A 13,231-nucleotide genomic window follows, 5' to 3' on the forward strand; every position below is an offset into this window, starting at 1 on the left:
ATATCAAACACTTGCTCAATGTCAGATTACCATATACAATCTTATTCCATTACAACACACAATATAAGTAAGAACATAAAACTACACCACTTTTCTAATTTTTTTACACTGTGAAAGTGGTTTTCATTAACAGTGGTTATATATTTTCTAGCACCCCAAGTGGGTGCACCTTGTGCAATCATTTATTTTATTTCTTCTAAAGAAGACACACTTACTTTGTTTTAACATTGTTAGACCGCAGAAGGTGGTAGTAACCAATTGCTTGACTACTTGGCACTCTTGCATCCTTCTTCCCAACCATAAATAATGTTGGGGCAACTACATTATTTATATGGTTAACAGGCGAACATTTCTTCATCTTCTCAAATGCTTCAAGGCTCATGTCCTGTAGCACATTGTACTGATAGCCAGCTTCCACTGCCGTCCTAGAATATGAAGTTGCATTTTACGTGAGATTGAAAGATGTAACGAGATTAACAATTCTGTTAACTCTAGTTCCATTTAAATTGTATGTTTTGCAATGTAATAATCAAAAGTAAAAACAGTCTTACTTCAAAACAAAGAAGCAGCATGAACTGGAGTAGACCACAAGTGGAAGAGTAAATATAAATCTCATATTTTCTGGCTAGTAAAAGTGGAGATAATGCTTAAGGTAAATGGCATTTGAATGGTAAGGAACATAACGAATGAAGTCCCAAGTCCAAAAATACTGCATCTTGTCTGTCACACTTGGCATAGGCTTCACAATGACGGTTTCCACTCTAATCCATTACAGTAGACTCATTATTTCGAAACTCGCTTAACCAATACTACCTTTTGAATCCCTACCGAATAACAACAAAAGATCTACCACTTAAACCTAATTTTGTATAACTTGTACTACAAACTAAAAGCTGGTCCCCACATTACATGTTCTAGTTCATATTCATCACCTAAACTGAATAAGTACTTATATATGTAGTGCACTACAGTATTTTCCGTTATGCATTTCATATAATTTTTCTCAATAATGTACATAATTTAATTCTGAAACAATGGTCCAATCGCTTGCTTGCTGCCCATGTATCGCTTCCACAGTATAAGAGGCAAGGGTGGGGGAATTGAGGGGTTTGTCAGCGCATCACACATGGTGCGAGACACACAACTATCAAGAGGGTTTCTGTCACTGTTTGTTTGTGAACAGTGAGTTCCATCACTGACAATATGATGCAAAATCAGAAACAAGATCACAATGCTCTGATACTAAAACAAAAGCAGCAATTCTACATTTGGTCAACAGTGGAGAGAAAATAAAAAAAGATGTTACAGAAGACTTTCAGATCTCATCGATAAGTTCAAGATAGAAAATAGAGGCAAGTCTGGCAAGATCTTCATTTAGCAACAGCAGAAAGTGTATGAGGCCATCCAAACATGAAGAACTGGATGATTCCTGTTTGAATGGTTCCAAAACATGCACTCACAGCAAATTCCGTTGTCCAGTCCCACAATTCAAGAAAAGGCTCGTGAAATCACACACTAGAAGGTAAATGGTTGGTTTGTGTTCTGAGGGCTGGATATGATGGTTTTCAAAAGAGGCATAAAATCAGTGCTGTCTTGCTTGTAGGAAGAGACATAGAGCAAAGGAGGAAAATGACAATGAGTGGACATAGTGGTTTCATTCCAAGGTCTAATTTGTATCTCCCAAGAGATGTGCTTAATATGGATAAAGGTGGCTGAAAAAATACTACTTGCTAAGGGCAAAAAATGTTATGGACGAAAATGCAGTAAGGGAAGACTAAAGTCCACACTACTTTAAACACGCCAACTTATTCAATCTGCCATGCCATTACGAAAGTAACAACAGACACTAGAAGGCCAGATCTCTCCTCCATAGCTGGCTCTTGAAGGTTCAATAAGAAATGGCTATGAGGAAGAGAAATATTTTGCTAACTTTCGACCAGTCTTCAGCACATCAGTTTGACAGCTTGAACTTCTCAACAGAGAAGTTGTCTTCTTACCAGCTAACAACACAAGATGTCTGCAGCTTTTGGCTTAAGGAATAATTGCTTCATTGAAGTGCAACTATAAACACTGGCTTGTTAAGGCTGCCATCTGTGCAGTCGAACTACAAGAAACAGTTCCACATTGAAATGTCCTGCAAGCTATCCGCAACTTATCTTCTGCTTGGGATGAAGTTACAACAGACAAAAAACCAACAGTTTTAAGGTGGCCTGGACAGCAACTCTTAACACTGCTGAAACTGAAGGGGAAGCCAATGATTCAACATCTGAATTTATTCATAATGTGGATACAAATTAAAATCTGATCTGCTCTTCTAAGGCTTACATCCAGTTGGTTCCCTCTTGTAGTGTCAATATGGAAGAATGGACAGACACGTATGACACCATTTATGGTGCTGAAGAACCAGTCATCAATTACGCTGATGATGCAGAAAGAGAAGATAATGCTTTACTATCATTATCTGGTAGAAGCCGACCTTGGGGAAGATCAGTTTGGATTCCATAGAAATATTGGAACACGTGAGGCAATACTGACCCTATGACTTATCTTAGAAGCTAGATTAAGGAATACAGAAACCAGATGGCAGCTATAATAAGAGCCAAGGGACATGAAAGGGAAGCAGTGGTTGGGAAGGAAGTGAGACAGGGTTGTAGCCTCTCCCCGATGTTATTCAATCTGTATATTGAGCAAGCAGTGAAGGAAACAAAAGAAAAGTTCGAAGTAGGTATTAAAATCCATGGAGAAGAAATAAAAACTTTGAGGTTCACCGATGACATTGTAATTCTGTCAGAGACAGCAAAGGACTTGGAAGAGCAGTTGAACGGAATGGACAGTGTCTTGAAAGGAGGATATAAGATGAACATCAACAAAAACAAAACGAGGATAATGGAATGTAGTCGAATGAAGTCGGGTGATGCTGAGGGAATTAGATTAGGAAATGAGACCCTTACAGTAGTAAAGGAGTTTTGCTATTTGGGGAGCAAAATAATTGATTATGGTTGAAGTAGAGAGGATATAAAATGTAGACTGGCAATGGCAAAGGAAAGCATTTCCGAAGAAGAGAAATTTGTTAACATTGAGTACAGATTTAAGCGTCAGGAAGTCGTTTCTGAAAGTATTTGTATGGAGTGTAGCCATGTATGGAAGTGAAACATGGACCAATAACTAGTTTGGATAAGGATAGAATAGAAGCTTTCGAAATGTGGTGCTACAGAAGAATGCTGAAGATTAGATGGGTAGATCACATAACTAATGAGGAGATATTGAATAGGATTGGGGAGAAGAGGAGTTTGTGGCACAACTTGACGAGAAGAAGGGACTGGTTGGCAGGACATGTTCTGAGGCATCAAGGGATCACCAATTTAGTATTGGAGGGCAGCGTGGAGGGTAAAAATCGAGGAAGGAGACCAAGAGATGAATACACTAAGCAGATTCAGAAGGATGTAGGTTGCAGTAGGTACTGGGAGATGAAGAACCTTGCACAGGATAGAGTAGCATGGAGAGCTGCATCAAACCAGTCTCAGGACTGAAGACCACAGCAACATCATCATCATCTGAGGAGGAACATGAGGATATGACATCGCCACCCATGGCTGAAGCTGCAATTTCTGTTTTCAAGACATTTACTGTCGCTTCTGATGCCTCCATGGCAGATGCGATTTCTTCAGAAACTGCCTGAATCATACAACCAACAACAATTAAAGATTTTTTTCCAAATTAATGTACAGAAGTAAAATGTATTATGGCTAGAAACTGTTTTAAACAAATTTATTTCAACTAAAATTTAGTGTGTTAAAGAACAGTACATGAAGTTGTTTATTAAGATTATCATCATTTGTTGTATTCCATGATACACTAATTCAATAGGTACAATATTGCTGCACAGTATGTATGTAATTATTTTGTTTGAAGAAAAAAAAAAGCATTTGAAAATACGTACATATACTTTCTCAATTCAATTAAACAAATGCTTAAAATGCTGTTGTATGTATACAGTGTAGTTACTTTTACCTTTTATTACAAGTCATGATAACAGAGCACCCTTATTTGTTGGCACCCGCAACAAGAGAAAAGAGTGAATTCAATAGTCGTGCATTTAAAAAAAGACTTGTTCATTTGAAATTCATTACACCAAACTGTGGATCTACTGTACTGTGTTTATCTGAGCCCCTAAAAAAAGCCTTATTTGTAAATTCCATATACTGTTGACAAAAGCTTTTATTGAGTCGCCATCACGTAAGATGATATAGACATTACTAGTTTCAGCTGATTACATTCATCTTCTGATATAGAAATATTTCAATAATTTTAACAATGAAATTCACCAAAACGCAGAAATTCGTCAACACATACTACATATCAGCACTTCAAAACATTTAAGTAAAACTGTGACAAATAGCTACAGTTTGTATCTATTTGAACTGTACTGGTGATAGATAATACACAGAGTGTTTAAAAAATGTGCAATATTCCCAAGAAAGATAGCGGTGTTTAAATTAAAAGATAAGTTCCTATAATGATATGTCCAGAAATCAACACCTATTGAGATATGGGTTAATCTATTCTGTCATTTCCGTGTGTTGACACCGTAGGCAGAGCTTTATGTGGTTAGCACACATCCTTCAGCTTTTCTCCACAGCGGATCAAGCACACTACTCCATTCAGATGGCATCCCATGCATTGGTCATATGTTCTTATGTCTGCAGGTTATCAATGGGTTGAGCATATATCAAAACCTTTAAATGTCCCTACAGCCAGAAATACAATAGATTCAGTTCTGGTAGACGGGAAAGCTATGCTACCAGACCACCTTGACCAATCCCACCAGACACGAAACACTGTGGTGAGGTACTGCAGCACAATCTGCAGAAAATGCCACATCGTGCATAAACCACAGTGGTTGTCTTTCTGCAAGGGTAACTTTCTCCAAAAAGACACCATCACCATCATATACTACACATTACTCCACCACATGCAAAATGGCCTACACCTCAACAGGTACTGGTTTCCGGATGCATAATTATAGGGAGTTTTCTTCTAGTTTTAACTAATACTACCTACTGTAGGAAGATGTGACATTTTTAAAACACCCTCTGGGTTGACATTTTGCTGCTTTTTGTTGACTCACATGGTGACAATTACTGCAACACTGAAACATCAGAAGATGGCTGCCTGTGGAAACCAGTTGTGCACATATGTCTTGAGTGATCATGATTGAATAAAAATGTATCTTGTATTGTACTGTACTGTATGTTACCGGGGGCCTAGAAATGACAGAGAAGCTCCATCCCCGCCACATCTGCAGTGGTCCACAAGCCCTCGACGACTACCGCAGTCCATTTCACCCCTTCGCCGCCCCACACCAAACCCAGGGTTATTGTGCGGTTCGGCCCCCAGTGGACCCCCTCAGGGAACGTCTCACACCAGACGAGTGTAACCCCTATGTTTGCGTGGTAAAGTAATGTTGGTGTATGCGTATGTGGTGAACTTGTTTGCGCAGCAATCGCCGACATAGTGTAGCTGAGGCGGAATAAGGGGAACCAGCCCGCATTCACCATGGCACATGAATAACTGCCTAAAAACCACCCACAGACTGACCGGCTCATCGGACCTCTACACAAGTCCACTGGGCGGATTCGTGCCGGGGACCAGGCGCTCCTTCCCATTCCGGAAAGTCGTGCATTAGGCCGCTCGGCCAACCCAGCAGGCTAAATGTACCTTAGTCAGAGTTCTAATTGACGCTATATGTAAATGTTTACTCTTTATATTCTCTACTGATACAGTCTAGCTGAACTGAATGTATGCAGTCTTCTTTGTAGGTACAAATTATTTACATGTACACTACATGAACTAAATAATCCTTTACAATATAGCGTGAAAAGGAAGAGAAAGTTCCATAAAAAGATTCCAGCGCTAACAGTATTTTGTAAACAAGTTGTTAACTTCCTGACCAAAAATATAATGTAATTATCATTTAATATTCCTAACTGTATATATCACTACAAGATTTCAACAGAAATGTATTATCACCAGTTCTATCCTGACACTCCTACTGGTCAGAGCACAGTTTATCCGTCCATGTTCGTTGATTGGGGCCGTTAATATCCAGACATGAACAATTTCAGTTATCTACAAGCTACCAAAGAGGTTGGACATTTCCCTAAGTGAACCTCTGTTTGCAGGTCCTTTGCCACCCACGATGCAGCAATCAATTTAATGACAGTATGCAATCAAACTTGAGAAGTCTGCTGCCAAAATGTTTCCACAGAGTATCTGATCACCCCAGACAGCAATGCATGCTCGTCAACGAGGTCGCATGCTGGCCACAAGATTAGTAAAGACTGAGCAGAAGTGGGACTAGTGCAGACTCACTCTGGCAGACTACTTTTTGTTTCCTCACCTCAAGATACCCATGAAAGGAGACAGGTTTGAAACCATCAACAATAACACCTTACAACATTTCAGCTCCTCAACACCAAATTAAAACGTTCCACTTCAATTTGTTTGCACTTATAATGATCCCAGCTTCCTCAACCAAATTAAAACGTTGCATTAGGAGGTGTCTGCTTCGTGCAAAAGGTCTTGAGTTCATATTGACGACAACAAGTAATTCTTCATTACAGACGTTTATTTACAAACAGAACTAACAAACTTCACAGACTCAACAACTGACTCTCCGAGCTAACCGCACTGCATATCCGAACCTGCCACTGACAACTCCTAGGTGTACTAATATCCTTCCAAACAATGAGAGTCTTTGACAATGCTTTGTTCACAATACGATAGCAATTCACGACTTAAAACTAAATTAGACATTACAGAATTTTAGTACAGATTAAAGTAAGTAAAAGGATCAGTACATATAAATTCTTACAAGCATAATTTCCAAATAGATTTTATAACATTTTTCTACCAGCTTCTGGATAACCTTCACCAGATTTGTACCGATGTTTCCAGAAATATCTTGACATTTGATTCTGGATATTTCTTGAGTGATTTAGAACAACTATTTATATGTAAAATGATTTAAATCGTGTTTCAAAATGTAAATAAATCTTTTTAGCAATATTTCTTGATACAAATCGTCTTTCGAAGTTAGGTTATGAAACAGTTTTCACAAGTTTTCGTATTTTTGCGATCATGATATAGAATTTCTCCATAGAAAGTTCCAGAAGTGTGCATTAAACGTTCATTTACAGACTTTCTCTTTAGCTGGTGAGTTTTTAAAAGTATCTTGTCCATATTATACGAAATAATTTAGCACAAAACTGATAATTTATACAATTAATCAGAGCTACAGCAAACAGCAAGTCCTTCTTTTACAAAATGAAATATAATTACAAAATTGAATGAAAATAGGTTACTAACACTAATATATATTTACATTAATTCTATCCTTGTTCCTTCTGTGCAAAACGTCCCAATATTGACACAGCACAATATTTAAACATCACCAAAGCCTCCCTTTACATTTTGCATATCTGTATCGACATCCCCTAAAAGTCTACAGTATCAAATACTTCAATATGTCCCAATATGTCCTGTAATGTTACAACCTGCTATTGCATTGGCCCCACAGGACTTTCCAATGTGAGTCTTCCCTTGTGTCTGCAACACTTGTAAATCTTGCTCGCGAACATTATTGATGTGGGGGTCCTATTTTGAATATTTTTTATGCGTTTAGCCATTCTGATCAATAAATTAAGTTTTTTTATAGACTTTTTGACATTACTTTCAGGGCAAAACTTGTATACCTGCAAAAGAAAATGCAATTCTCGTAACAATCAACAGTACTTTTTCTTTATCTGAAAATTTTGCAAAACTCTATATTCACTGACATCAATGCTGTAACACAAATCCATTTCTATCTCCACAGTCAGGAACATCTATTTTAGAAATGTGTTAAATTCACAAAAGAGCAGATCGACTGGGCAGCAATTATCATTAAGAGGAGCAACTCTCAGTACAGCCTAGAAATACTCAAATAAATAAACAGTACTTCCAACTTCTAGAATCACAGATTACTCAACCAGAGCTGTGACTTTCTCAAGTTGAGTCATGAAATGATATCAACTTCCCTTATTCCCTCCCCACACCACCCAGAGCTGCCTTTCGTCATCCTTGTAAAATCTGTAACATCCTTGTCAAATCATATAAGATTTCAGACCACTATCTTTACCCTAGACATGCACCCACCAACAACCACTTCCCCAAGCCACTCCCAATCACTACCACCAGTAAAATCTATAACATCGAAGCACAACTACATGTGAGATAACCTATATCATTTACAATCCATCATGTGTTCACTGCAAAGCATGCTGCATAAAAATGACCACCAGCGAACAAGCAGAACACATGAATGAACAAAGATGAATTATGCTTCTATGGTTCCATTCTGGTCCAGCAGAAAGGTTCAGCATCGTTAGTTGAGGTTTGCAGGTATCTATAGGCTGCAACACTGTGTGAATTGTCTCTGCCAAACAGTATATGCACACTAAGTCTATGGAATTTAAGCCAACAGCACAGTGTAAAAATATTTCGTGGCTGCACTCTCCAAGTAAAATGCTTAAGGCACTATGTTAATTAAATGAATGCAAAAGACTTAATGTGCATGTATGCGTGAATTGTCTCTGCCAAGCAGTATATGCACACTAAGTCTATGAAATTTAAGCCAACAGCACACTGTAAAAATATTTCATGGCTGCACTCTCCAAGTAAAATACTTAAGGCACTATGTTAATTAAATGAATGTAAAAGACTTAATGTGCATGTATGCGTACTTATCCTCTGGCACTCCTCAAAATGCAATAAGTGGTTATGAACCTGGCCTGTCACCAATGATAATGCCAGTATACTGCAAAGATCCACATTCTGTTCTGCTTCAAGTGATTACAGCTCCTCCAAATGGGCATGTTTGCATGATGTGAATCATGCAGGAATGCCTTCTTTCCCGTTATTTTTTTAAAAAATAAGCATGTTAAAGCAACTGATGTCAATATTACAAATCCCTGTTCAAAAATAAATCATAAATCAAGTTTTACTGCAACCTACTTAAAATGAGTGTTTCGTCCTGGAAGGAAAGGGAGGGATCATATTTAGATTACTAACTCTGCCGTAACTTCTTTCTCAATTATCTATTACCACAGGAATGGCCACAGAGAAACTTTATTTGTTGCAAAATTGCATTATGGCGGAGTCCCGGTAATCCGAATGTTCGGTTAATCCCAACATGAAAAATGTCAGTCTAAGTATAGAAAACTGTGTGGTAAACTTCTGAACATACACACTATTTTAATTTACAGAGTACAGAAAACGTATTAGAAAAATTGGCATGAAAACATTAGGTTTAATCAATACACAACAATGAAAGAAAACCTGTCAAACTTACTAAAATAGAGCGGACATTTTATCTCTACTTTTTAGGTGACAAAAACTCAGTCATTGTTTTTTGGCATAATGAAGACAGTCTGTTATATGACGCATAGTCGCACCATCGTCTCATAAACATCCAATCAGCAGGTGTAGCAGTGGGCTGTTGCTCCAAATAACGTAGCGCGACATCAAGGGCTTCTGCTGCATCGCTGTGTGGCACCAGCTCTCCTTTGTTGCTTTCAAGCTCATTGTCACTTCCATCACAGCATTCCACTTCTTCCTGGTCTTGATTCACAGCAGCAACTAAATCAGCGTCAGTAAGGTTCTCCACATATGCCAGCCTGTTGCCATCCACTCATCTACATCTCCTTCACTAGCTTCTTCACATCAAGGGATTGTCTGAATCATTTGTAGTAGATTTTCCTCTTCATTTTCAACTAGGCTGTCCCGAAATTCAAGAGATGTCCAAAGTTTTCTCCACGATTTTCTCAAGAGTATTTTATGAAATATTCTGCCACGCCTCAGTAGCCCAATAAACAACATCCTTCACATTGTTATTTTTTTGTCAACTAGAGGAATGCTACCATCTTTGATCAGCATTCTTAAAAATTGTTCTCTGTAAATCATTTTTAATGTTTGCAGTATGCCCTGGTCCATCGGCTGTAGAAGTGGTGTAACATTTGGCGGCAAAAACATCGCCACAATTTCTCCATCACATAATTCCTCTGTCCTGGGGTGAGATGGTGCGTTATCAATCAAAAGGATTGCAGGGAGACAAATGATTTTCCTAAGAAAACTGTCAAACAGAAGGAACAAACTGGCTGTGAAACCACTCTTTGAACAGCTTACCATCTGTCCAGACTTTTTTCTGGCTACGATAATATACGGGCAGGGACTTCATGTTGCAGTTTTTAAAAGTTCTGGGCCTAGCAGATTTGCCGATTAGCTTTAAAGGTAGCTTGTGATTACCAGTAGTGTTGCTGCGCACTAAAAAAGTCACACAATCTTTGCACATTTTAAAACCAGGAACATGGTCTTCTACTTTTGATGCCAAGCTTTTTGTTGGCAATGCCCTAAGACTAAGGTCCATCTCATCAGCGTTATAAATTTGCTGGGGAGAATGCTTTCCCTCTCTTATCATTTTTTCAAACTCAGCCAAGTATTCTTTTGCTGCATCACGGTCAGAAGAAAGCTTCTCTCCAGTAATTGTTAGCTGATGGATTCCATGACTTTTTTGAATCTGTCCAACCGACCTGTATTCGTACTAAAAGACTCATCACAATTTATTAAATTGTTCAGGTAAACAGCCTTCTGCTGAACCAGTGCTCCACTCAAAGGAGTTCCACTTTCTCTTTCTCATATAAGCCAAAGGAAATGAGCTTCACCCACTTCATCATACTGGGACTGTTTCAAAGTCTTCTTCAAGCTTCACTCAGTTCTTCTTCCAATCATAAATATTTGCTTTACCTACACCCAGTTCTGTCACCAGCTTAGATACATTCTCACCATTGTCTATCCACTTCAAAGCATTCAGATTTTCTTTGAAAGCTAATGTTGTATGTTTCCGTATACTCATGACGAAAATACGTACACCGATTACACCTGAACGAATACAATATAACTGTTGCGCATGCCAGCAATCGATAACTACCATAACCAAGCGCTTTGGAATCCAACTGGCAGTGCACTGACTCAGGCACTACAAAGGTCTCAACAATACACAACAACAACAGCAAGGAGTGAGAGTGAGCCATTGTTCCCAGATTTGTTCCCATTTGTAACCATAGTGTACCTACTTATCTGCTTGGTGTACTTCATTCTAGAAACTCATCACCGTAATTCCGGCTAATCTGAACAAATCGGAAATCTGAACAAGGTCCAGACCCAATTAGTTCGGATTAATGGAACTCTACTGTATATATTATTACCACAAATAATTTTTTTTTTTTTTTTCAATAATGTCTCAGTTGGGAAACTCACCAATCTGGAATATCAGTGACGGTAAACATTGCTGCCACATCTGTCACTGGATTTCTTGCCACAACTGCTTTATAGTCTCTCTGTAATAACAAAAAAGAGCACACTGCTGGAACATTAATTCCTTATAAATGCCACAATTCATGCTTTTATTTTGCAACTTACTGGATACTGCCCACTGAGGTGTGTCACTAGAAAACCACCATGTGAACCTCCAAACAGAAAAAGCTTCTCGGGATTTAAGAAAGGAAACTGTTTCAGTGCTTCAGTTGCTGCATAATGTACATCTTTGACATCAGCATCACCAATTCTGCCTGGCAGTGAGTCTACACTATCTTGCCCTGCTCCAACTGAACCTCTGAAGTTCACCATTAGCACACCAAAACCTGAAAAAAATATTTCTTAGAAAATGTAATTTTACACACACACACACACACACACACACACACACACACACACACACTTGCAACATTCAGTTTTTACTTCAATTACCAGCCATTAAACAAAAGTAGGAAAACTGAACATCTGATGAGAGGATGGAAAAGGCAATCATTCATATGAGCATGCTGTGAACGAAGTAGAAGCCACATGAAAATACTTATCATAACAACAACTTTATTTGACCTCTTGAAAAATGATCAACTGGGATCACAATGGACCTGTAAATATTGTTGGCATCCCATGTCATTATCAATTAACACAATTCCTGCAAGAAATTTACGTCGAGTGATGATATATCATCATCTTGCAAGAAGGAAGTATAGTCTTTGAAAAGAACTGTTCAATGTGTTGGACATATGGTGTTAGACATTTTATTAATTGCCCATTGGAGTTGCACATGTATCTCATCCTGGTTCTGAACATCATCAGCATACATATTCAGGGACTGAACTGCCATAACCGGCAAGGAATTATTGCTGACCACATGGTGACTGCAGAACAAATTTGGACCAATGTTGCATTCCAAATGTCAGGTACAATGTAGGTGGTCTCTGAGCAAGTGCACTGTTCATCAGACTTGCTCTTGCACCTCATCACTGCGCAGCCCACCTCAAATAATTTGATGAAGACATAACAGGAGGGACGAATTATGCAAAGTTGTGATCACAGACATAAGCAGATTCTGAACTGGCATCAGTGAAGGTAAATTGAAAATGCAATCAAGTCGAGCAACTATTACCATGAAGAATATGGTAGTGGCAACAACATAGACCAATTTTAAACATCTAGGGCTGCAGAAGGAAAATACCCAAGTGCAAACATCTCGTGCAGGCTAATATGATCTCCAAAACGTGCACTTGCTCCGCTCAGCACCATTGCATCTACCTCACACCAAGTAAGTGTGGGACATGATTGGCACAAGTGGTCTGGCCTGCTTTAACAGTTATGTCCCTTGCTAACTGCGACAACCTCTATGTATTGTTGTTGAAGAAGATTATTATTATTATTATTATTATTATTATTATTATTAATAATATCTCCCATGAACCATGGACCTTGCCATTGGTGGGAAGGCTTGCTTGCCTCAGCGATACAGATGGCCGTAACGTAGGTGCAACCACAATGGAGGGCTATCTGTTGAGAGGCCAGACAAACGTGTGGTTCATGAAGAGGGGCAGCAGCCTTTTCAGTAGTTGCAGGGGCAACAGTCTGGATGATGGACTGACCTGGCCCTGTAACAATAACCAAAACGGCCTTGCTGTGCTGGTACTGCGAACGGCTGAAAGCAAGGGGAAACTACAGCCGGAATTTTTCCCGAGGGCATGCAGTTTTACTGTATGGTTAAATGATGATGGCGTCCTCTTGGGGAAAATATTCCGGAGGTAAAATAGTCACCCATTTGCATCTCTGGGCGGGGACTACTCAGGAGGATGCCGTT

General features: G+C 38.9%; 1 protein-coding gene across 1 annotated transcript in view; it reads right to left on the reverse strand.

Moving 5' to 3' along the window:
• LOC126362567 (acylamino-acid-releasing enzyme-like) overlaps window positions 1–13,231 on the reverse strand; it is a 128,973-nt gene that overhangs the window by 4,649 nt on the left and 111,093 nt on the right. The window contains exons 10-12 of the mRNA XM_050007891.1: window positions 11,518–11,738; window positions 11,356–11,435; window positions 216–425 (exon numbers count right to left, since the gene is read on the reverse strand). Of these exons, the coding sequence (XP_049863848.1) occupies window positions 216–425; window positions 11,356–11,435; window positions 11,518–11,738 (511 nt within the window). The remainder of the gene's footprint in view (window positions 1–215; window positions 426–11,355; window positions 11,436–11,517; window positions 11,739–13,231) is intronic.

The sequence above is a fragment of the Schistocerca gregaria genome, chromosome 1, assembly GCF_023897955.1.
Source record: "Schistocerca gregaria isolate iqSchGreg1 chromosome 1, iqSchGreg1.2, whole genome shotgun sequence".
NCBI classification, from domain to species: domain Eukaryota; kingdom Metazoa; phylum Arthropoda; class Insecta; order Orthoptera; family Acrididae; genus Schistocerca; species Schistocerca gregaria.